This window comes from Chaetodon auriga, chromosome 15 (assembly GCF_051107435.1).
Source record: "Chaetodon auriga isolate fChaAug3 chromosome 15, fChaAug3.hap1, whole genome shotgun sequence".
NCBI classification, from domain to species: domain Eukaryota; kingdom Metazoa; phylum Chordata; class Actinopteri; order Chaetodontiformes; family Chaetodontidae; genus Chaetodon; species Chaetodon auriga.
The window spans coordinates 18,981,428-19,008,319 of record NC_135088.1 but is presented as its reverse complement, the minus strand read 5'-3'; the positions used below and the strand labels follow the sequence as shown (position 1 = coordinate 19,008,319).

The 26,892-nt window shown below is 40.2% G+C and overlaps 2 protein-coding genes across 3 annotated transcripts; both read right to left on the bottom strand.

Annotated features, from left to right (window-relative positions):
- Nucleotides 1-700: 700 nt before the first annotated feature.
- Nucleotides 701-3,426, bottom strand: btg3 (B-cell translocation gene 3). The gene is made up of 5 exons (XM_076750782.1): nucleotides 3,317-3,426; nucleotides 2,251-2,457; nucleotides 1,943-2,080; nucleotides 1,420-1,612; nucleotides 701-1,252 (listed from the first exon to the last, which is right to left on the bottom strand). Exons 2-5 carry the CDS (start codon nucleotides 2,421-2,423, stop codon nucleotides 1,049-1,051), a joined length of 708 nt encoding a protein of 235 aa, XP_076606897.1. The 5' UTR covers nucleotides 2,424-2,457; nucleotides 3,317-3,426; the 3' UTR covers nucleotides 701-1,048.
- A 1,302-nt stretch (nucleotides 3,427-4,728) lies between these two features.
- On the bottom strand, nucleotides 4,729-23,654 carry c15h21orf91 (chromosome 15 C21orf91 homolog). Of its 2 annotated transcripts, none has more exons than XM_076751365.1 (5): nucleotides 23,526-23,654; nucleotides 21,587-21,720; nucleotides 10,323-10,826; nucleotides 9,025-9,087; nucleotides 4,729-7,456 (listed from the first exon to the last, which is right to left on the bottom strand). In XM_076751365.1, exons 2-5 carry the CDS (start codon nucleotides 21,711-21,713, stop codon nucleotides 7,284-7,286), a joined length of 867 nt encoding a protein of 288 aa, XP_076607480.1. In that variant the 5' UTR covers nucleotides 21,714-21,720; nucleotides 23,526-23,654; the 3' UTR covers nucleotides 4,729-7,283. The 2 variants fall into 2 exon arrangements, with proteins under 2 accessions (XP_076607480.1, XP_076607481.1); XM_076751366.1 differs by having other exon boundaries at nucleotides 21,587-21,717; nucleotides 23,526-23,606.
- Nucleotides 23,655-26,892: the final 3,238 nt, after the last annotated feature.

Sequence of the window (26,892 nt, the reverse complement as noted above, 5' to 3'; positions counted from 1 at the left end):
ACAGTGCATCCAGCTCATATTTCTCAGTGAAAACACCTCCGATGGCTGAGGCTCAAACCAAAGGGAACTGGTGGTTTATCTGGAAGTACTGTCAGTCAAATACATATCGTGGCCATACAGGTAGGGGTATAAGTGTTAGCTCACCTCTGATTTCTTAAAATGAAGACTATTTCAGCACTGGGGATGATGAAGCACCTTCCTGGTATAGCTGTTAACCAGTCTTTAAAGGACCCCACATAACCAGCATCCATTGTACTGATCACTGAAATCTTTGCAGAGGGGCCTTCTACAGGTAATTAAACCTCCACCTTTTCTGGAGTGGTGCCAACCAGAGACGCTAACTATTATTGAGTGTCATGATCACTCACTTCTGCACTTGAGCATAGATTAGGCTTTATTTGAGATGATTCCTGCCTCCACCAAGAGATGAGAATTTCATTGGTGGTGCTCGTAAGATTTGATTATACTGGAAAAATGAGTTGGGTGAATTTGGGCTAAATATCACCACAAAATGCTTGTTAATCCATTTGAGTGCAGCTACAGATTATTTAACAAATATAAAGCATCTTGCTGGTCAGACACCACATAACCAAAGACCCTGGTTTGATTCTAGCCAGGGACTTTTGTTGCATGATATAAAGACTTTAACCACAACATTTGGAGGTTCCTTTAGTAAACACCAAAAGAATAAACAAATAACCACGATGCTTCGAAACTGTATTTAATAAAATTCCATAAATTTAAGCCTATACATCTGACAATTCTACACTCTGAATAAATAAAACATTTTCTCACAAAGGACAGCAGGTGGCATACATGAAATCTTCCATTGTAAAAATACAGTACTTCAAGACTACATGTGTAGTATTCCAATTTTAATATCTAATTTAATACAAGTGATTCATTTAAACTATAACAATTGGTCTAAAGTGCAAAAAAGACTCTTGTCAAAAAAGAAAAAAATATCAATATATAAAAAACAACACTGGTCTGTTACCATAAAGATGTCTTTAGTTTTAATGCCCAGTGTCAATAAGCATCATGATCCCTAACTGTAACAATATGCCAGATTTTGATTTGTGTCCCAGTATCCAGGCCCTCCTCTATAGCCAGGAGGGACCCACAGATTATGCCTTGAAGGGTGAGGGGCTCTGCTACGAGTCCTGAAGCTGTAGTGAGGCCGCGGAGGGATGTGACCCTTCCCTAGTACCATCTTCTTAGGATGCCATGTAGGAGCAGCTGGATTCATCGCCTGAAAAAGGAAACAAATCATTCATCAAGAGCTGCCACCAATTACGACACAAACAATCCTAGCCCACCAAGCATTCAATTCCAGGTTTTTACTGAGTAATTTTCAACCCTTTGCAGAGCTGCACAGGAAACTTAGTCATAGGAATTCTAAAATGTATTATGCAATACCTGGTAAGCACAGCGGCTGTTGGAGATAGTGAGGGGTGAAGTACGCATGCTGTCCTCATCAGAGGAAGAACCTGAGTGGTAGTCTGACGTCACCCTCTCCAAAGCACTGGTCACCTTCTTTGCAACATCTTTGTCCTCCTCGTCATTGTTAGAGAAAGTGGCAACTGAGAAACAAGGATTTGTCTCTCCATATCTAATAATGGGAATAGAGGGAAAACATTATTAATCACTCTTTTTAGGCAAATAAACATTTAGCAGGAAAACACATTAAATAGCCACATGTGGCAATTAGGTTTATCACTTCATATTCTGAGATAAATGGGCATCAGTGACTGCAGATACTAATAAATTTGAACAACCATTCTAACTACACACCAGTTACTGTTCTTAACTTTGTACAATTGCACTTGTGAGTGAGTCTTTCAGTTGTAAATGCTAATACCAATATTCTCATCTTTGTTGAACTCCACATGTCTTTGTATTTGGTTTCAGCTATGCATGTCAAACCAAGTCAAGACCTCACCTGCAACACACCTCCCCAGGGTCCACCCACAGCGTGAGTTCACGGGGTAGTCCCAAGTCACTGTACTGTATCCCGCTCTCGTGGCAGGCCCGAAGGAGCTCTGGATCCTGCCTGTGGAACCTGTTCACTCTGATGCACCTGCAGCACACAAAACACAATTCAGTTTAAACAATGCTTTCCTGTACCATTCAATGGACACATGTTGAGGAAAAAAAACATTGTGTTGGATATAATGTTATGGAAGGTTGACAGTAAAATTTCCCTGCCAACAGCAGCCAGTAAAAATAACAAACGTTAGAGAGCAGCACCTGTATGCCTGTCCTTTGCTGGGGCTTTCAGGATACCAGTGCCCCTTGAACTTCTCCTGCAGCGCAACAGCCAGCCTCTCCACAAACAGCTCGACCTTGTGCGGCTCCAACTTGTCCCCCTTGTTCACAAGCCTCTTCAGGAAGAATACCACAGCTGCAATTTCTCTCCTCATATTTCACACACGTTTCATTACGTTCAGACAGGCCCTGTAAGGAAATGAACTTTGGTCAGAGGAGCAGCACTTCAATCATAAGTATGATAAGCAATTCTATAGCTAGCTGAGAAAAGACCTCTGAAAAAACCAGACTCTGGGTTCAACTGCACTTTTTTTCCATGGTTTGCTTATCTGCTACATCCAGACCATTAAAACCTATTCTATTATAAACCTATTCTAACTTACTCTTCTGTTAGACAGGTTGCATTTACAAGTCCCTTTCATTAATATTAGCCAAGTGTGAATGAGCGCGCCTATAAAACAGCAACCATTAACGTTACTCGCGACGTCGTGGCAGTGATTGTTGTTTTAGAGATTATTTTTGTTTAAAATGATGAGTGCAAAACACAAACACTAAAACGTTTGAGGCCAAGTTTGTTTAAAAAAAAATGTTAAAATGCTATCTGCTGACTTCGGTTAACGGTCCGGTGATTACAAACATCCCAGAAAGGCGGGCTGTGATGCACAAGTTCCGGTTATCCGCGCTTGACCACACTCCATAACACGGGCTACAGTAGTACTAGTCAATGTGCTAGCTAGCTATGCTAACGCTACGAGCATGGCGTTACATAACAAAATCGCACCGAAATGCATCTGAAACTTAGTTCCGACCTCACGGTGAACACATAAGAGAATATCTCAAGAGTATATAAGACTATTAGCTGCATAGCTAAGACGCTAAGCTAACGCTAACAGCCTCATGTTGCCAACAAACACGGCGACTGCCCAATAAATATAGAGGCAAAAGTTAGACGTAGTCTTTCAAAATTGTGATACAATGACATGCCAATCACATTAACAGCCACTCATCTCATAAAGTAAGACACGAGGACATACACAGCTCGACTTACCTTTCCATGTAACAAAGACACCCTCCAACATGTGGGGGGAAAAAATGAATGGTTACGGGAAACTCGCCAACAGAAGAACACTTGAGGTTCGGTCATTAACCCCGCCCTTTACAACACAATTCCCGCCCACCTATCATTCTCATTGGTTCCAAGCACAGCAATATGGCGCGTTCATAGGTTGAACATCTGCTCGTAAAAGCGTGAGTCATACTCAATACTGTTATGACTCATAGCGTCAGGCATGTGTTTTTTGTTTGTATGGTTGCATTCAGTGATGTAACTTCATCGTGAAAAAGGCAAATCCAAGTTTACATTGTAACACAACACAATGACTGGAAATGTAGGTATAATATATTATTTTTGGTGTGACGTTTGTAAGATTTTAGTGTATGCCACTCATGTAATAAACTAATTGTAAGTTTAACCGCTGATTACCGTGTGACATCAGCTTTGCTGCTTCAAAACTTGACACGTTAATCTAACAATTTGGCAAAGTAACATTGTCAGGTAATTGCTTGAGTATTTATACGTTTATTGTAGTACTTACTTATTGATTAAAAGATATATTACACAAACTGTAATAATGATGATAATAATGTCATACTCTAAATGGAGGGGAGATTAATAATTTGGAGAACATGACGGGCCTATAGTTGCTCCATTCCATTAAATTTCCCATTTTTGAGGTCACGTTGTTAATACCAAGGTTTCTCAAATCGATCCTTGTGAAGCTGACCACAGAACATCATGTGACTGTTTCCCGGAAATCACACTCATTGCGACCACCTGAATCGTCTGTAGTTCATCCTCTAAACGCTTTATGTCCACAAGGGGGCACTCAACCTCTATCTACCACATAATGCAACGGGGACAGTCTCAATGAATGTGCAGACCATCCTCCACCCAAGAAGTCAACCACTGGGTTATAATCAGATGAAATGATGAACTTAGCACTCACTGTCTGCAGTCAGTCAGCAGTATGTTATATTCTTTAGTGTGCATGACTGTGCTTAAAATCAACATTTTACTTCATGCACTTTACGATGTAAGAAAAACATGATGTGCACACCCGGTGTTAATCGGCCAATCATAAATGAACTAAAGAATAGGTGACTGTATACAGTTTTGAAGCGTGTGACAAAAGACATCTTGAAAAGCATTAAGTCAGATTTTTCATGAAGTATTTTTGAACAGAAGTTGCTGCGGCAGTTGACCGACGTGCTGCCATTTTTCTTTTTCTTGGATTTTTTGTTTGGAATTTATTGTCAAGCACCCTTGTGAAGAAGCTATTTAGTCACATTCCACTGCAACAAAGGGAATATTAATAACACCCTCACATCACTGATAACCATGGTCTTACCAGCATTTCTTGTCCCTGCAGTAGTGGCCATTACTGTGAAAATACTAGCATATGTAGTGAAAAATAATTTCCTTTTATTGAAATATTTTACAAAATATTACAAACTGTCACTTAAGCACAAATCACATAGCATGTGTAAGGTCCATGAACACACGGAATAAATAGAATGTAAAACATCACACAACACAAATGCAGACTTGTTCAACGTCAGAAAACAAATGAACAAAGAGTCAAGTCTAAAGGAAGGAGGTGGAAGTGCAACAGGTATGCTTACATTTCCAGAAAATGATAATGAGACTGCCAGAAAGAATAGACAACCAAAGCCAGGCAGCCTGAATTTTCTGCTGAGCGGACACAGGCCCAGGCATGTTTCCACAGTATTCAAAATACACAGCATTCATAGTTAAAACACAAATAAAAAAAGACATGAAACTGAAGACTGAATGACTGAAAAGTTGCTTTAGGACCAGTAATCTGAATATTCTCACACACTCAGCACACCGAACACAGTAATCCAAATAAAACCAAGATAAAAGTTTAAAATGGAGCTAAAACCTTTAACTTTAAACCCTGAAAGGGGTCAAATACATTTAATCTCTTACAAAGAGAGCAAAAGAGATACACCGATGAGTTTTTCTAAACATCAATCTGATTAGAACTTTGTCTTTCCCAAGCTTATTATACTCGAGTAGCTGTGTGGCTTCCTCTGAGGAAAACTCAGATAACCAATATTCTTTGAGATATTTTCCACTTTATAAGGCGTCTGATTTACTTGTCTCGTTCTTGCATAGGGTTCCTGAATAATAAACTAAGCAAAACTTCAGGCTTCAAACCCTGACTATTAATACCATCCCCTACGCCCTTCTTTGTCTCTTTTTGCTCAAAAATCAGGGACCTCCAGAGGCACAGTAGACATAACTATCCTGTTTGTATTGCTGTGACATCAACTTAGCTCTTTAACATCAAAACAGGAGAGAGGGCAAAAGTTACAACTACACATGAAAGAAAAATAAAAAAGATAAATAAAAGAAACCACAAAACAGACCATGTGTACTAATCATTTCCACATCCACACTTTTAGAGTAAAAATATCTGGTTCATTATTACGCACATTGAACCAAACATAAGAAATCTCTATTTTAAATCAGTTTGGTATTGCATCCTTCCTCTGTTCATGAAATTTGAGTTAAATGCTCGTAGTTCACATTTAAAACAGATCAAATACAGACTTTGGTTTGGCAGCTAGTCTTCTTTTCAATAGTTTCACCTTCTTGCTCCTCTGCTCATTCAGTGTATAGCTGTATGTACAACTTGTGCTTGAAGCTATACAACAGACAACAAACAGCTCTATACGAAATATCAAGTAAAACTCACCAGCAGGAATAGTCACTATAAACCCAAATGTTGAATTAAAAACAAAATACATATCGCTTTAAGCAAGTATATTAACTTTAGGAGGGTACACTAACTGACATTTATTATGTGACATTTCCACTTGCTGCTTGCCAACCACCTGTTACAAAATCTAAGTTCATGGACACTCCCGAAATAGTAATTAATCATCCTCACAAACAAAAACCTGCACAGCTAGTAGAGCCTCATTAACCTTTACGCTTTGATTTCGCTTTGTTGCCATGATGCTTTAGGGTACTTTTGGGTGTTTTCTTGTACTTATCCATGCCCTTTCCCAGATTGTATCACCATCTTTCAATCGTATATTATTTCTGTTATTTAAAAGATTTAATAGTATGTCTTATTATTTGTAATTAACCCCCACAGATCTCAACTATTATTGAATATATCTGATCTACAAGATGGCAAATATGTCCACGGTTTTCACAAACTATCATGTCTAATTCAAGCAGAATGAAGGCAACTCTAAAACTCATGTTTCAAGCCATTATATTGCCAGTGTGCAGCTGCAGGAAAGCACATAAACCTTGTTAATGCTCTACATTAAAACAGCAATCAAACATTACTGCTGGCAGTGTCGGATGGTATGAATATGATAGACTTCATCCAACCAATCTGCATCAAGTACTCACCCAAGCCATATTATAAAATACTGTAACTCACCACTGTTGACAGAGAAGCATCATAACACATGGAGTATTAAGCAGTGTGAAAATGAAAACAATGAAAACTGAAATGCTTGACAGCAAAACAAAAATCAAACCAAAAGCAATGTATGTAAAATTATGCAGACACACTCTTTTTCAGTCTGTATTAATGTAAATCTTAGAAGATATTCCTTAAGAATCATGTCCAACACAAACATGTCCTCACTGTGTGCCGGAGCCAGGAAACTCTGAGCCCATTTCACCGGGACATGCATCCTAGGTCCATGAGTTGGGTGAATTTCAGGTCACATGCCAGACCAGCAATTTGTTTTATACTGCAAACCACCATTGATCCTCGCACCATCACTGCAACCACGAGAACGGAGGCCATGACAACTCAGCCCTTAACACTGCTCTAATGTTGGTCTAACAACTTGACATCATCATAGTGCCCTAAAAGTCACTCAGTACACATAAAGGCCGTTTCAGCCATGCTGCAGCCAGCATTGTTGAAGTGTTTTTCCAATTCCTCCCAGCACCTTGCACCTCACTCCACAGGGCCGCTGCTGCTGCTGGCCTTGACCCCGGCCCTGCTAATGTGCAGCCAGGGCAGTTTGGCACAGTTCTTAAAGAGCTGCTCGATGGCGATGTGACGCACATGCAGCTCTGATGCCAATGAGTCTTTTTCCTGCACGGCTACAGTCAGCTCTTCAAAGACCTCTGTGGAGGGAGAGAGAGAGAGAGGTGGGGAAAGGGAATCAGTGGCTTCATTCACACACATCAACTTATAGACAGACAAACAAATGAGATAAAGAACATCAATAATCAAGATTACGGAGGGAGCAGAGAGCAAAGACAACATGACAGAAAGTGCATCTGCATAACATACTACCACAACTCCAGTCAAACAAGTTAACGGACAAGGAAACATTTGGGCTTCATGTGGTTCTCTAAATAATTTAGGATGAGCAATAACCTCCCCATCTGTTCTGCAAAGTAATCAAAATATGTGGATCTGACTGCTTGTGAAGGCTAAACAATGTGTAGGCCAGGCACCCATTAGACTCCGTTTCATCAGAGGACATCACACATTACCCCATGTAATTTCTCTCTTGACACGGGCTATAGTGACAATTTGGCTCATTTGGTCAGACTGATGATGAAAATATCAGGAATGTTTCATGATGACTGGGTGCCAATTAAAAAGGAGTGTGCCAAAACCCTCACTACCATGTTCTATAATGACCCTGATGCATCAGCCGTCCCATGGTCTCATGGGTAACTTGACCTTATGGAGGTAAAAATAAAACTTATTTGAGATGAGATGTGTGTGGCTTAGCTGTTAACTGTGTGCAGCACACAACAGGTCTCACTGATGAAGAATGGAGAGAACAAACAGGCAGGGTAGGCATGAGCAAGCATCACACAGTGGCCAATTCAACACAGCTGGTCACATGGTAATGGATGACATGTTGACTAGAGAAGCTCTGCAGTTGATATTAGCCCCTGCTTTACTGAATCTCATGTTCTGAAAGTCAGGCTGGGTACGCTGTGAGCTAACACTTTTACTGCTATGATGCTACTTTTTATTCAGGGGACCAAAAATCTAATATGGAGATTTATTAGAGATGAAAAATGTTTAAACTAGTTTAAAATAAGGATGATTCAAAGTGAACTCTATACCGTATTTCCTCAAATAGTGACCAGGGCCTTCACTTACCTCAACTGCATAAAGTAAATTTGGGCTTAGGCTTGTACTAGAGGTAGGCCTCCAATTTGAAGTATAAATCTGTCATATTTCAATATGAAACCTTGTTTTATTTGCTCCCGTATGCCATATTTAAGTTACTGTATTATGCTGTTAATAGAAACTCAACACTTGTTTCAAATTAAAAGACCCTAGCATTTCAGAGGTAAGAAACCTATCATTTCTTTATGAGGCCTCCAATGTGAAACATTTGCAAGGTTCCCATCTGGCACGTGAGACATAGCTACTGCCACCTAATGGTGCTTGTATGTTACTACAAAATACGGTTCATCTGAGACAGTAACACACACAGAGCCAAAACAGCTGAAATGGGACAAGGGCACTTTAAAAGAGCAATTGATAGCAACGAGGTGTTGAAAATCACATGATTATATTGTTGAATTATTAAATGAAAGTAATGGAAATATACATTATGCTTAGTTGGCTTGCACATAATATGACAGCCACCGGGACTTTACCCACTCGTATTCAATCTGCTGTATTGCACAACTTTACACATATGCCAGTAAAAATCACTTACTCTGAATCTGCATCAGTAGCTGGCCATTCAGCTGATGGAGTTCATCCACACTCATTTTAGTCACTGAAAGAAAAACAAACAATTTTCATTAGTCACACCCAGTGCATGTAGCACCCGGCTGTGCTCCGGCTCAGGCACTGCTGTGACATGATTTTCGACATATTTTTTTTTTTGGTTTTTGTTGTTTTGCAACAACCACTTGCTCATACAGCAGCTCATTTAGATGTGATAAGAGACGCTTGATAATATGATAACCTTTTGTTGCTTTGAACCCTCTCTGTCATCACTCATTTGGGTTGAGCTGGGAAAACAGCAGCATGTGAGACACACACACACACACACACACACACACACACACACACACACACACACACACACACACACACACACACACACAGGGCAGCAGCCATAACAGATTCTGTATGCATTGGCTGAAAGAGAGAGAGGAAACTTCTGACTCATTTCTTGACTGGTTGTTTGGTAAGTCGTTTCATTTACTTGTGGGTATTTTGTGCTATATTACCGGATGGGTGAGTACAGCAGTGCTCTTCAGTAAGTGCCATTCTGGCGTATTTATTGGTAGTCTGAACCACTGTGTGGAGTGTTGTCTACGGTTGAGAAAATGTTATGCCATGGGTAAAGGCCTTCTGACAGCAAAGTAAAGCAGTGGAAATATTCAAAATATAGCGTACACTTAAACTAAAAGATTATTTTAGGCAGGTCATCTATTAGGTAACTAAAATATGTTTCGTTGCGGACCCTAAAATCGCAAAATTGTGTCAGCCCATTTGCAGGTTTAACAACTTCAGAGCAGTGAGCACTGGTAGGATGATGACGAGCTAATATAGAGATATGCACACAATTAAGTGCCAACGACGTGGCTGTGAAATGCCTGTCATCTTTCATTTAAAAGCACAGAATTTGTAGTTATGAGCAGCTTTGGCTGTATCTGCAGGTTCTAAGAAAATTTACTTTTCTCTGGAGAGATCACAGCAAAGAGGAAGATGAAGGACAAACCAATTAAGAATGTATCTTCTGCTCCTGTGTTACTGTTATGTCTGCTGCCTTTGAATGACTAGGCGCTCAGAGGCTTTTGAGACCTCGGAGAGATCACACAAAACAAGTTAAGAGGAGAGAAGAGAAGCAGAGGAATGCTGCAATCCATTTCTGTTGGCATATTGTTGACACTGTTCTTCCATCAAAAGAAGAAAAAAAGTGTACCTTCCATTACTGCTTGAATTCAAACTGAAGTTCCTGAAGTTGCTGGTAATAAACAGAATTCACTTCCATATACTCACATTCATCTCGGCTATGGCCTTGGTGTCTGTGCTGTGGCTGTCCTCCTGACGACTGCTTTCGGCTGTGTAGACCTTTCCTGCTGTCACCAGACCAAACGTTAGACTGTGACTCCTGCAGCAGCCCCAGCTCCTCTGCTGTGTGGCATTCCAACATTCCCATGGTGTAATCAGGCAGCCCTGTGGCTTTACCCCTGTCCCAGCAGGGCGTGTACCGGGGAACCTGGGCATCCAACTGGGGAAGCAGCTTGCAGTCACTCTGTTGATTGTAACAAAGAAGCTTGGTCCCCCGTCTGCTGGAGCTGTTGGAGGAGACAGAGTCTTTGTTCTGGGCATACTGGATGATGCGGTTCAGTTTCTGGCTGAGAGCCAGCTTCATGCCCTCGTAGGCACTTCGGGAGACCTTGGAACGTGACAGCTTCTGGTTGGCGATGAGGTGGCATTTCTCAAAGCAGTCTCTGTGACCACGCAGGGATTTTGAGTGCAACAAGGTTGCAGAAGAGACACCTGCATTCACACAGAGATAATGCATTGAGTCAATAGGTCAGATACAATGAAAACCCACAGTCACACAAATAAAACTGTCAAAGTCTTGACTGCAACTACAATTACTGCCTTGTGGGGGTGTGCCTCCACCAACTAGTCAAGCTGCAATTTACATCCATGTCTGTCAAGACTCTATATGTAACAAAATGTATTAAGCATATTTTATGACAAAATGAAAGTTGTCACTATATTGACATGTGAGAAACAAGCTGTCTTCACTTAGAGACTATTTTACAGAGTACAGAGGACTGACAGAGAGCTTCATCACATGGTGCAACGACAATCACCTGAAGCTCAATATCAGCAGAACCAATCAGCTTGTACTAGCTTCTACAAATTGTAAAACGTGGATGCTTCACACACATTTCAAGCCAGCAGCACAGAAAATCTATACCAGGGGTTCTCAAACTTATCACTCAGCATTTCATTTTTATTCAAGGTCAAAGGTCCAGAATGATTAGTGATAACAAAATACCATTTAATCAATTAACATCTCATCTCTTGTGATTGGGTCAGCACAAAACCGAGGCAGACAAGGCTCAGACAGCTAGTCCATATTTATTTTCGATTAGACATATTCTTACAACTACATTTACACAAGTTTTAGAAAGTGTAAACTAGAGAAAAGAGATGCGTTTTGTTTCTGCGATGGGAAATTCTCCAGTGAAATGTTAATGTGTTAACTCGGTAGCAACAACACACAACACTCTCTCCAGTAGTTGTCATGACAATGACAATAGGGAAATAAGCCACATTAAAACCACATTCACCTGGAGACAGGATCGCAGTGAATGATCTTCAACTACACTATATTCAACATTACTACTAATTTACTTATCAACAGAAAATGTGTTTAAAAATAGAAAGGATTACACTTTATAATGTTCTATAGCCAATTCATAACACAAGGTATGGCAAGGTCCTCAACTATATTTGTTCATGGGCCAGAATTTTTCTGAGCAGACTTTCTGGGGTGTTCGAATAAAAAACTTAATTAGGTCTAATTAGCATATTATTGTTTATATTTTCATTTTCTTGAAAAATGTTTATTTTTAGCAGTCTATAATGCAAAACCCACAGTTCAATTACCAATGAATGAGTCCTTATCTCAACAAAAAACACCCTTCAGGATCCCAGGAAACAAACAAATAGAAGTGGTGCCTCCAATGTTTGTGCCAAATAAATTCCCTCAAGGCGTTCATGAGATATAGCATTCACAAGAATGGGCTGGACGGGCAGACAACCCAAAAGCATAATGCCTCTGTCCACAGCTGTCACTGGCACAGAGGCATAAGAGTACAGTGAACTCAAAGATGTAGGGTTCCTAACTCGTAAAAAAATAGTACATGAAATAGATGTTAAGAAGTCAAGCAGAGATCTAAGTAGGTAGTGAGGCATACAATATTGACCTATTGAACTTGCCACAGCAAATAAAAGTGAACTAGGATGATACCGAGCTAAAACTGGCAGATTAACCTATCGCGATCTCTCTGTGAAAGCTGCTTAGTGGGCAGTGGATTAGCCAGTAGAGCGTTTAGATAGCAGGGATAATAGATTAACCCAGTCTAAATGCAAACACATAAAGCATATTTGAAATATTTTTACTGAGCAACAGAAAGGAGAAAGGTGCACTGAGTGGTCTCTGTCCACAGAAAGCAACTCAAAAGTCTCCGCTTGGTCTTATTGTTTGTACTAGGTGAAAACAGCAGCATATGTGAGCCAGTTTCAACACAGGATGAACCTAGGTCCCAGAAACTGAACAATCTAACCTTTCTGATCTAAAAGGAAGCGGAAAAAACAACTTCAGTACGTGGGCTGATGTTCTGTGATAAAGACTATATTCCTTGGATGTACCTCCATTAGAAAGAAAAGTAATGTTTCCTGGATCCAGTCAAAACAGGTCACACTGGATCCATTTTAGTATGCACAGAGGAAATTAACACGTAGCAAGTGGACCAAAATTAAAATAACCTCTGATTAAAATGGGCCAGAGCTTAATAAACAAAGCAAAGCTGACGGTGAAAGTGAATGAGAGTAAAAACTGTGTGCGCAAGAGAAAGCAGATGAGGTTTAAGTAAGAGTGTGTTGTACAGGCATTTGTGTGATGGCTTTCTTCTTGGCCCACACTTCTCAGCAGACAGGCATACATGTTGGAACCTGAGGTGAGGAGATTAGTCACTGTTGCTCATATAGATTTAAAGAACTCGCTTTTGGTAGGTTTACCTGGCATGGCTCTCTTAGCGCTTTAACATCTGACAGCACAGGAAACCGCACGCGCGCACATATACATAGGAACGCACCCCAAAGGTTTCAGTTTCCCTGAACAAAGGGTTGTAACAGCCAGTTCCAGCAGGGTCAGTAGCTAACACCCTGTAGCTGACAGGTTATAAACAACACAGGAAACACTCCAATGCTAAATTAGTTTCTTAGCTGCCGTTTCAAAGATGTCTCCTTGACGATACAGATGTATTTTTGTCCATAATTTACCGATAACAGTCAGGAGAGAACCTGTGCTCAATTAATTTTAGACTGCATTTAGGCCAAAAGTGAATAAAGTCAAAACAGAGAAACCTCATTAATGTGTGTGCCAAGCAAGCAAATAATTTCTAGGTCAAATTAATGGCAAGACTGACAATAAAAAGGAAATGTAACTCTTATGTGATAAGAAAACCCAACAGAACAGAACTGCAATTCACTTCAATGCGATTTTTAAGGCAACCGCAGTGGCTACAAGCTGTACTTGTGAAGACCAGAAGTAATACATGCTGACTGAAGTGCTACTCTTTCAAGTGTATGACCATCTTTTAAACCACAGTGTGTTGATAACGAAATATTTCGGTCCCATGTCATGCAATTGCACGTCTTTAGAAAGCTTGCTGTATGCCTGCAGGATTAAAGCAAACAGTCCATAACTAAGCATTAATGGATCTTATATGCCTCAGTACATAGGAAGGTTTTAGATCATTACACAGCTGTGTGTGCAGAGATCTATTCTTAGCCTCTGTATATTTGTGTTCTGACCCGAGAGCCTAGAAAGACTTTACAATGGATTAGTCTTGCCGGGGAACCACAGTATATATAAGGTATGTGAGCATGTGTAAGAAAATTGCCTGCTGAATGGCCATTGAAACTTCAGACACTTTACTAATAGCTGCAGGAGCTTTCTGCCAATCAAACAGCCATGTTATAATCCGATCAGCGACAGTCTTTGGACTACCACAAAAACACACTGACTACCACTTGCCTAGCAGAAAATTCATTGGCCCACAACCAGGCCAGTGCACCACCAGCCAAAGACCTCACTCCAGCTAAGCAGCTTAGCACTACTGTCTTTCATGGCTGCACACATAAGCGCAAGCACACAGAGACAATTCACTAGAGGTGAATCAACATTGTTCAGCTGTGACAGCTACAGACATTAACCAATGGCCTTGTTTTTTCCTGCTCCTTTGTGAAAGAGTCAAAGTTAGCCGGTCATTTCGTAAAACAACAGACAAAGCACGGACACACGCTTAGGTCTGACGGAGAAATGTACAATTTTGTTCATAGTTTTAAGTTGTTGATCAACTTGTGCCTGAAAGTAAATATAAATGATGATATACCACTGGAATCAGGAGATCCAGAGCCTTGGTCAAATCAGAAATCAAGGGGCCCAGGATAATTAAAACAATAAACAACTCTCCTAAAGTGAAAGAAAAATTGTGTTGAAACTATACTTAAAAAGTCAGAAATTTAGCAGACAATATATAATAATCTATAAATTAAGTGAAGAAACGAGAGAAATCTAAGCATTTGGGTACCAAAAAATTTAAAGACTAGTGGAGCAGCACCGAAGGTCTGAGCTGGATAAGTCTCAAAGGTAAAGTAACCACTCCGTCTTGTGGTTCCCGTCATGAAGATCTTGTTGCCTTTATGCATGTTTGCAGACCATAATACAGACACCGTTCCATTACACATTCAAGGTCAGTGAACAAAGTAACACATTTTTGTCTTGCTGAGAACAACCTTCTGCTGTCTTCTGGTTTTCTTTCCACAGTATGTGTGTGCTGAGCAAAGACATTCGATCTGTAACAGACTGAGATGAACGGCTGAGAGTTGGTACTAGGACAAGTGGGACAGAGGTCATCAGTAGTAACAGTGGTGTCAAACAGAGCTGCATGGCACGGCTTAGAAGAATGTGCTGTCAGCAGCTGCACAGGCCAACTTAGATACCTACATAGAGATGACATGAACAGTGAACTCAACGACATGTGAACTCAAACCACCTGTTAACCACCACAGACCTTCCACAACAGTACTTACAAAGTACTGGCTAGCCATTACACAGTTGCACAAAACTACACACACCAAACTTAAATACAACAATGGCCGTACCATCTGCTTCAGCCCAGGGGAAAACCTGAAAATAGTCATAGTACACATATATCAACTTATTTCAGACACCACACCACCACAGTGATTTCACATGCACATATTAGCACACAACAGCAGAGGCCACAATGACGAAAACATAAAATCACACTGGCACATTAAATCACGCAAGTACACCAAACTTAATCAAATACGCTGAATTGCTTCAAGTGCTACATCTAATAGCTGCTTGTCATCACAGTAACGAAAACAGGAACAGACATCCACCTTGCCTTACTTCGATATGATTTGCACAACTTGCACTGAAAAAGTAGGGAAACAAGAACATCTGATTGATCTCAAAATGCAATTAGAATTAATCGGGCAAATCCTGTCATAAAATAATTAATAAATTACAATGTCAATTATCTTCAGTGGAATGTAATAAAACATCCCACCCACCATTGAATAACTGTCAGGAACAAAAATGATTTATACAGTGTTTTAGTACTGACAAATGTACTGTATATCCTTGTTGATTTGTGCTGGAGAGTACAGGCAGTAACACTTAATTCTTTATGGGCTGAGCACGGTTAACTGTTTGCTAAACCTTTTTTTAGACGATGTCTCCGAAGTTATGAAACTTTGCCATGAGAAAACACTTTATAAAACTGCCTTGATAGCAAATGACGAAGGACACCTTGTATCAGAGTTCTAGGCTGTTGCCAAGGCTCCGTTAGTCAAATTGGCAAAACAAAAGCCGACAAATACCCAGTATCAAAAGTCACAATTCACTGCAAACTACATCTGTCCACTGCTAGAAATGACATAACATCTTGTTTCTACCAACAAGCTAGTTGAATGAAACTAAATTCAGTCAGTCCCACATTAAATCACAAACAAGAACTTGCTTATTCATTTGAGTTAAGAAGCAGTGTTATTTCAGCCTGGTATGTCCTACAGGGTAGACACAATGAAACCTTCAGTAAACTGATAGTGTAACAGAGATACATGGCTACCTTTGCTGTGGCTGCTGTCATGGTACCATCCTCCATGTACATCACTCCAATGTGGTAGATGATAACTGTCTTTACAAAAGCAGTTGCTGATACTGGCATCACAATCAGTGGTTTAGACTATGTGAATAAGTTTGCTTCACAAACCCGTGGTGAAAGAGGCAATTATTTCAGAGTTGTACACAATAAAGAATCACCTCCTTGAGCCAATTTATTTCTAATCAAGCAGCTAATGAAGATGATGAACTTTGAAAAAAGGGCTAATTATTCAAACCTATGATAGAGTCGCATAGAAAGTAACCCATTATACACAAAGCACTGTAGTACTAAAAAATTACAGGGCTCAAAAAGGTCAACTACACATTCAGTAAATCTCTGGACTCTGAACTGTGTTCAAACATACAGCTTCCACATGCAGCAACATAAGCATGCCTCTCTACACCCCAGGGTGAAGAGTTCAACCACAATGAATGAGCTGTTTATAAAAGCACGTTACAATAGCCCCTGTAGAGCAGCGACCAGAATCACCACCATGTGCATCATTCCAGCCTCTCACTGTAGGAATTTTCCGTTTTTTCTCTCCAAACCAGGCTGGTATTACAATCAGGCTTCAGCAAAAATTCCGTCTGCATTATGTAAGCAGATAAAGGAATGATGCTGGGCTTTAGCTGAACCTGGCAGCTCAGCAGACATCTTGTCTGACATGGAATGTAAGGACCATCAAAGGAAACCGTCTATATGAGAGGCAGTAGATTACAATACTCACTTACTAGTGTCAGATATCTTAGGTGTTTACAGTAAAATCTGATCAATATGTAGAACTGTTTGCCCATTTTTGGTGATTTGAATACTTCCAACTATTTTGTCTCTTTGGTCTCTCAGTGTCAGCCCTGGATTGGCTGGAGAGCTGTCCAGGATCCAGAGTGTACTGCACCTCTCACCCAGCGTAGCCTGGATCAACTCCAGTCCTGTGACCCTAAATTATGATGGACCTATTCCTTTAACTTCACTTTTGCACATCAGGTATAGTGTGTGTGATTACAAACAAATTACCTTTACCTTTCAATGACATATCTGACAAAAATAAAAAATAAAATAAGCGCACACTATGATAAAAGGACTTTTTCAGCAATGCATTTGTAATTTCTTAACCACTACTGTACCAACAAGTTTTGGCTGGATGGGAGGTTTGGCCCTCTTGGCTACCTTACAAAACCGCTATCTTAAAATCTTTGGTATCTCAGGCATTATTGAGGTTGGTTTGGTGTCAGGTTACCCTTGGCAATCAAAGAACTTCTCCCAAATACACAAATTCCTTTAGCCTGAAACAGCGAAATGACTTCCAAAGAAGATAAACACCAACTGGAGAGTGGCTGAACTGGTCCTTGGTGTTATGGTGTGGCAACTGCAGTAGCTCTCATTCTCTGCTGTACTGTGTTGACGCTCAAGGCTGTGTTAACATGTGTAGTACACCGCTCCGATGGTGCAGTCAGAAAAAAGAAAGGTCTGAAAGTAAGAAATGCCCAGTTAGGTAGAGGTTGAGCAATATATAAATAGACACAATTTCTATTTGGTATTTTCTGATGGAACCAGCACACACAGGCCAAAGCAGTTTCCTCGGGAAACAACCACTTGGAGCTCCAACAAAGGCTGCACTTCCTGAACATTCATCCTGCTTTGAACGGTGCTCAGCGCTTTCACCACAGACAGCCTTCACATATTCTTCTGCACCTGGTGGTACTGTGGGCTGAAGCCTTGGTGATTAACAACTCTGCACCATGTCAACATAAGCACCTTGCTCCAAACTCATACACATATAATCTATGAAAATCTGAAGATGGCTAATCATTTTATTAGTAGTACATTCTGTTTGTGCTTCAGTTGATGTCCAGTACTGTCATACTTCAGCTGTGAAGACTGTGTGTCAGCAGCTGATGTTTAAACAGACAAGTCTGAACAACTCCATTTCATGCAAACCTCCAAGCAGAGCATGGGGAGGCTGTGGGTGGAACCAATACTTAAGTACAAGCAGTTAACTCATGATGTGACTACTTAGCTTCTATGTTCATCATTGTCTTTTGATCTGTCTCTTGTGAGTCTCCCAGCCTTATGGGAGCACAATACTAAATCAATGGACTACCTCTTTAATGCAAAGTAATGCAAGGTCATAAATTAAAATTCAGAATCAGTGAGATTTTAAAACCAAAAACAACATTCCACAATCAATTTGTGGCATTGGTGGGTCATCCTTAAAATTTGTGAAACCACATATACCAGGTGAACTTCAAGAAATCAAGTGAAAAGCTTGGCCTTACAAGCAACCTTGCATTATAAACATTTATTTTTTTGCCTTTCAGGTCTAAATTTAATGTTAGTATAGCTCAAAGTTCTTTGTGGATTCACTTAGCCGGCCTTGCTCTGTAAACAAATACTAAATGTAATGGAGCCAAGCTTACAGTGAAAATCTATTCCATTTATGATTTCATACGACTCAAAAACAGATACTGACTCATTTGGCAACTATTTAACATAAGTCAGTATTAATTTTAGTGCCATGTAAAGTGAATACACATGCTGTTTCTCAGATAATGCTCATCTGCTTTAACAATGCAATTTACACATTTTTGTAACAGGCAATTTAATAAATCAGAGTTCTACTGAGTCCAACATGGTGATGAATTCAGCAGACGACCTCAGTTAAGTATAAAAACCTCTGTTTTTATCAGGTTATAGAAATGATGATAAATCAGGCTGTGAACGGCGTGGTGACAGAGGTTCCCTTCACAGACCAATCATTTGATTACTGTAACACCTAAAATGCTGAATGAGTTCGTTTTGTGCAAACGAACATGCAGAGGCCAAAAGGTATGTTGAGCTGTAGATATGAAATATGTTTCAGCAAAATCCATTACAGTATCATGAAACTGTCTGAGAAAATTGTGAATTAAAACATTGCCGAAAATTAGACTTAAATTGAAACTGAGTTCACTGACTAATTCTTGACCAACAAAATGAAAAGACTAGAGTGTGACTTTAAAACAACTACAATTTTCAGTAAAGGACAAAGACTAAACTACATTTAAAATTCTTCTCAGAATTAACACGGACACAGTATCACTTGGTGCAGTGGTGGTAATATGTTTGTAACACCCAAATACTTAAACTTTGGTGTACATTTACACATTTAAATATTAAGAAAATCTTTCTCACCAATTAGTCAACAAGTAAGAGTCACAGAAGTATTTCCAACAGGCTAGAATTCCAACTGGTGTATGCCCTCTTGAAGACACTACCTTTTTTTACTTAAAATTACATTTTGCAAAACATTGTGTATAAATTCACTTGATAATTTATTCAAACTGAGTTCATGGAGAAAGAAGTGAATACAGAGGGCCTTTATGTATGACGCAACCATGATTCCTACGTCGCAATACACTCTGCTGGTTTTAAAAAACAAAGAAGCAATTCTGCCTCTATTGTCTCTTGTAAATATTACTCTGGCTATTAAGTCTACATGAGCAGTCAGCGGGCACACAGCTTGGGCTTAGTTTCCAATCAGCCATGCCTAAAGTAGCCACATCCAGCTTGGCAAGCTCCCCTCCCACCAATGAAACACTCAGCTGCATCAGAAACACGTGGTTGTCTGCAAACCCCCCACTTCTCCCCCCAGACCCCACAGTTACATAACAGCTACTTCATTGCCACACATAGGCTTCATCAAAACCTGTACCCTCAGAAGCAAACAATGGCATTCATGCAGTTTGAGAACCCGTACTAAGGATGCCTCAGTTTTGTCTAAATAATGAAAAGCTTCAGGGACAAAGTTGCGCAAATGCCCCACCAGCTGACTTTTTCCTATTTGTACACAGCATTCTGGCTGAAACATTAAATGGAACAAGCAAGGACGCCCCAATTGAGCCAGACATGCAACCCGTGCCTTTGTGGAATGTGGACAGATAAATATGCATATACGTCAAAAGTTGGGTAATGCCCTTCAGACATGCAGTGACCCATATGTATGAATAGACTGCTAGTGAGCAACAGAGGAAGAATAAAGGTTACCCTGAGAACTGTATATCGTTTTAAAACATGCAGCAGTATGCACATCTTCCAGCTGCTGAGGGGGCGATGCATAAATGCATGAAACTAAGTAGCACCACATGTTACACATCATACAGATCAATAACTTACTAGAGATGCTTATTTTAATAAGCAGAAAATCTTATAATATCAGTTCTATACAGGTTTCCGTCATTACTGTTTGTATATGTCAACAAACGTAAGCTGCATCCTTATAACATATTTAGATTGTTTTTGTTGAATGCGGATTAATGAGCTTGAAAGCACTTACTAACACTAACGTACAGTAAGTACTATTCCAACAATGCTTGACTAAGGCTGTGGCTGAAGACTCTTTTACAGCACACAAAGAACAGGACGGTGAATCAATAACCCCACACTAAGTTCCCTTATACCATAACAAAATAGCCCCGTAAATCTTTCATCCATATGCATTTTCTCCGGCTGTCAACAGAATGATAGCATTCTGGGAGCTCTCAGGAGCTCAACAGCTATATGATGCTGTTTTACACACTTCTCTATTGTAGAAAATTGCTTTTGTGGATCTACGAGACAAGTGCTGAATGAGAGGCATATCTAATCCCTTTTGATTTACCAGTCTTCTTCAAATAGGCCACTCATTAATTAACAGATGAAAAAACTTCAAACACATGCTCTTGAATTAGAGTGGCACATCAAACAGGAGAATCACAGTGGCCTGCTTTAGCGAGGGCTTTGGTCCCCCAGGCCCATATGTTGTTCCTGGAGATGATAAAAGAAGTGTTTGTGGAAGGCAATCATATACGACATTATCAAATCTGAAAGGTTCTGAAGCTGTATTACAGCTCTTGGTGTAAGTGCATATTCACTATGATGGGAAGTGATGATCAAAAAGTTAATCTGGATGATTCTGCAAAAGTGATTTAGTGTGTGATCCAAATGCTGGAGAGACTTGGCAGCTAAAACCAGTGCTGATCTATCCACATACGACTACATCTATATGAAGTTAGCCAGTGAAACTGCTGGAGATGAAGTGTGTATGTGTGTGTGTGTGTGTGTGTGTGTGTGTGTGTGTGTGTGTGTGCCTTCAGAAGTTAAAAAGCATGGAGAGGTCATGCTTATATATATCCTTAAGGAACTACACTGCATACTAAAACCAGTAGGTTGTTTTGAAACATCAGCCAGCACAAAACTATTAGCTGCATGTGAAGAGCTCAACTTTCTCCTCAACAGCACTTCTTTGCTCTTCACTCTAGTGAGCAAACAAGCAACAGCCACCCCAATCCAGTTTCTTACCTTCAATACTGAGTTCAAAGCAGACATGGCAGAAAGATAAGGTCCCTGTTTCTGTCTCTAGCTTGCAGACACTGCAGATGTTGTCATCATTAAGATCAATGTTCACAAACTGCTCCTCTTCATCCATGGTGCTTCTGGGGAAAAACAAACAGTCAAAGAGACCAGCACATGGTTAAATACCAGGAGCTTGCACAACCACCAGTCTGTTTTTGCTAATTAGGTCACACTTTCAAATAAACTTATTAAAAATGCATTTTTGGTAGTGTCAGTGGGGGAAATTTTTTTGGTTCATACTATTTTTGGTACAGAATACAGTACAAGAGGTAGTGTCCTTTTTAACATGTTTTAGTCAGTGATGTTACCGATAAATTACCACACAAGCTGATATAATGGTACAGCTAATTGCTGACACAGCAGCTTGAACTGGACAGGCTCTCTCTTATCACTATGCCAACATGCTATTGGGTCCCATGGTGTTTAACACAATCTGTCATCAACCCTGCACAGAATCAACAATCCAAACATTAGCAGTCATACCTTAAAACAAAAGATATCTCAATGGGAAAAGAACATGTGTTTCAAAACTGGACTCACATTTACAGTTGCTGAGTATGACGACTTTGGTTAATGGAAGGTGACACACACAGGAAGGAGGGATTAACTTCAAAACACCAGGACTGAAAAGACCCATTACTGCTGTGTGTGTGATTCTATTCTGGGTTTACAGTGCCCAAATCTTGCTTTTAAGAACTTCTTAGCAGTGGAAGTCACTCCAAGTACAAACATTTTGACAGACATGCATTCAGTACTAACTGTGGGAAACACATTTGTTCAGCTGTATAACATCTATAAACTGGCAAAATGCTTGAACTCTCACAAAGCAGAACTGTTTCAGAGACTAAAGGAAAGATAAAGATCTGGTGTGGTATAGCCTTCCCCACACGATATTTAGTCATGTTGGGGTTTTTTTGTTGTTGTTGTTCTTCTTCTTCTTGTCAGTGTGGCAAAATCATATGTATTACTCATATGGCTTACCACTAATCAGAATATGAAATGCTGTACAGTTAAATGTATGAAAGCTTTTAATTGCCTTTGGTAAACTTGGGACTCTGATAAGTCTAATGTTTCTTCTCTTGAAAATTCAAAGTTTTTAAATTTTCAAAGTTGTGATTTTACCCATCACATTAAAAAGGCATTCAGGTTGCTGAAATTTATTTCAACTACGAGAGGACAAAAGCTTTGGCACAAAATGAAAAGCAAAAGCAAAAGCAGTCAAGTTCAGTTGAGTGCGGCTAGGGGTAAAAACCAAAACACACTGGCATCCTCGTTTGAGACGTGCCACGAACAGAACAAAGGTTTAAGCAGTCCGGGGTCATATTGAGACCTGTGCTTCCCTGCTGCTTGCCCTTGTAGACAACATGTAAGTCAGAAAGCACAGTCAAACATCTGAAGAGATCTTGAACTGGACTGAAGGTTACATCACCGCATCTACGAGCTTTCAGAGGCCCAAATATGTGACATTCGAGGGAAGACACGATATATTGCCCAGACTTAGTAACATGAACGCTAGCAAACACTCAACAGTTCTTCAGAGTAGCCAGTGATAGCAATAACGGGACTCGGAATCCATTTGAACTTTTCACTCAGTTGGGTTCACACATATAGTTAACCCTCACCATTGCGTATTTTTCACCTTGTCAGCACTTCAAATATCTTAATACCTGTGGAATGTCAGTTCGGTTCTCGGTAGTTTGCGGTGGCCCGAGTGTCTATATGGATATCGTTAAACAAATGCTTGCTAACAAGAAGTTAAGCTAGCATCCTTCGAGTACTCTGTTCTGGCTGGTTCGTGACCGTTATTTGCCGTTGTTCAACAGCGAGGTATCCAAAAAATGAAAGTCCCGCCAACATATTAGGGCAACACTTTTGTGAAACTCACCTTTATCTTGAGGAGTGTCTTCGGACAGTTATTCCTTTTGTGTGGCCGCCTCGGTTCTCCTTCGCCCCAGCGTGCATACAAACATCAGCTCGTCACGGCAAATCCAGAGCAGATACAGGAACCTCTCTCCCCCTCTCAGCGGAGCGACCCACGAGTTTATTTGAGGGGTGAAAACGATCATCAGTAGTTTAATTACTGACGACTCCAAACGTAGAAAACGCAAGAAATACATGCCGATTCTTTGCACGACAAACATACAGAATTTTTACAAGAAATATGTTAATTTGATGACACGACACCGGCCGATTCAGACAGCAGTAGCAGTGAAAACACCCCTACGGTTAATTCGGTAAAGTAAGTCTTCCGAGCGTCATCAAAACATTTCTACATGAGAATGGAAGAATTCGGGGTCTGGGTTAAAAGTAATGCAACAGATACAACACAGCGATAGTAAAGCACATTGTCCATGTTGTCTAAATTGTATGAGGCTGCAGCCCTTTATTTCAGCCGACTCTTCCATCGACTGCGTATCCTGTTTCATTCTCCTTCACAAGAAATCACACGGTGGGAATCCCGCGAAAGATCCAGAGGAACTATGGCTTCAGGAGCGACGGAGCCATTGTTAAAATTTATCAGACATCCTTTAAAGTTGTTTGGGAAATTATATGTTCAAATTGCTTTTACCAGTGGTGGACTTGTATCTATGACCATCTTATATGATGTGGACAGCTTCTATAATAATAATAATAATAATAATAATAATAATAATAATAATAATATACTTTGTTTATATTGAACTTTTCTTTACAATGTTAGAAAGTGCTTTATAAAATGAAAATAAAAATAGAAAAGGCAAATAAAATACACCTTCCCCAAATAAACTGCATCAAATTCAAATACAATGGCCTTGACATTTATTCTGTTACCACTGACACAGAGGCTGTAGTTTTCTTTATTGTACCAGAACTGAAAAAGCAATGGCAGGACTTGTAGTCAAGTAGGCCAATGCACTTCCTTGAAATTGGTAATGTTATCCTGTTTACTACGGGCCATCCAAAGTATGATGTTGTGCTAAAATGACTAACATACTGTCAGTACGAATTCAGTTCATAGCCACAACAGTACAGTATGTGTGACCTTGTCAGAGGGTGTCATCCATCCGCTCAGAATTTATTCTGACTCAGCTGCTAGGCCCACGTGACACCACATATGAAACAACGATCTGATTCTTCATTTTCCATAATGTTATGTTCACCTCTTTGTATCGCAAACAACAAAATTACCCTTACTAAGAGGAAGAAAGGAAGCACTCTAATTAGGGGATAGGTACAATTTGAAAGGAAATATCTCTGTGTAATCATGGCCTGAAATGATGTCACATCTATTGCATTCAGGTTATCAGCCAGTCTTTTACTGAAAGGCCATGCCTTTCCTCCAGTCACTGTGCATGTTATCATCATTTACTTCTGCAGCTGTCATTTAAACTGCATAGCCATAATCTCCTGTAGACTACAGCATTTTGCATACACCAGAGGTGTTTCGGTTTGCAGTTTGTCTGTTCAGTTTGTCCGTTTGTCACGTGCTGTCGTATTTCAGGCCTATCTAGCAGATGGTCATGTCAGATAAGGCTGTTCTTCATCTTAATGTATGCTAGACTGCCAGCAGTAAATTAATCAACACACCACACAACACCTCTCCACTGGTATCCAAGAGCAAAGTCTCCTCTGAATGATTTGAACTGTTTAAATATTAATCATTAATGACAACTGCCCGTGAAAAAACTGTTGTTGTTGTTGTTGTTGTTGTTGTTGTTGTGGTGGTGTTAACTCGTAAAAATAAAAGAATGCAAATAGTCACTGGTAAGAGGAAAACTGCTTTAAAAAAATTACGGTGAAGGAGGTCTCCATAATGCTCTGGACTGTCCTGCAAAGTGACTCAGTACTGATCCACTATACAAGCTTTTCGACTCAGCTCTTACAAAGACCTTGCGCCATCTTCTGGCCCAAGAGCTGAAGTGCAACTGCCACCAAAACGTTCCTCTACCCGCTGTTCAGAGATGAATGAAAGCAAAGGTTGGTTATTTAAAAAAGCTTGTCTAAAAGGTAGTGAAGCATCTCCATCTCCTTCTTGATATGTTATCAACAATACCACCTTCTAGGAGGATAGATAGTTGCACAGCACAGCTGTATCCCACAGGTGACACTGCAAATGCTGCACACCATATCTGCCCTCTACATGTCCTGGAGCAGACAGCAGAAACACAGCCAATAGGCAGGTTACATTTTTCCATTGTACTGTACTGTACTCTGTTTAATCGAGGCTACATTTGCATGGTCCTCTGGCCCATCTGGTAACCTTGGAGCAGTCAGCTGTGCAGTCACCTTCAGTGTGCAACTAAATCACACAAGACACAGAGGGCTTGTGTGTAGGGGCTGCCAGATTAAACTTAAACTGTTCTCAATCAAATTCACAGCTAGTCCTAATAAATAGAGGAGGGAGGTCCTAAGTGAACACCTGAGCACTCAGACTACTACCAAAAGCACAAACAAAACCAAAAAGCTGATGCTAATACATGGCTATAAGTCCTACTACCATCCAAATGAGCGGTAAAACATCATATAACATAATAGTACTCTTAGAGATTGTGAACATGTCCATTTATTGGAAAGCTGGAATCAAAGGTGCCAAGACTGATGTCATCGGAACAGATCCTAACGTATCCCCCAGCTGCTCGCAGGACGGACACCTGTTGACACAGTGGCAGTACATTGATTACTGTGCGGTGATATGGACATGATTTCTGCTTCACTGACGCTTTCCACCTCATTGTGGACTTTAACCTTACCATGCTCAGTCCATGACGTGCGTTCGCAAGACTTAGCCTTTCTGGGAAACTACTACTTCTTGACTTTCTATCTATGTCTCAACAGTGTATTCACACTTAGTTAGCCATAAATCTTACAATTCATCAGTGCTGAGTGTGCCCACATCCATGTTTTCATCCTGACTCTTCATCCACATGTTGCAGCTTGTTCTGCGTCTTAAGAGACACGGTCTCAGATCTTGTTCAGCGAGTTCTGTGAGGTTAAAGTAAGTGGAGAGGAGAAAAAAAGAGTGGGGTGAAAAACAGCCCACAGCACTTTACATGCACTCTATTCTCCCAGCAACCGGTCAGAGTGTAGAACAGGTGTTATTACCTTTGGCTGCTACTTTTGATTTCAGATAAACTGCTAATTAAATTGATATGAGGAAAAAGAATACTTTTCTGAAAGATATACTTTGCTTTTTGTTCCCTTTATAGAGATTACAGCTGTCAGCCCACCTATTTATTCACCACTATATCTTGATAAGTGCCTTGCCTCACTTC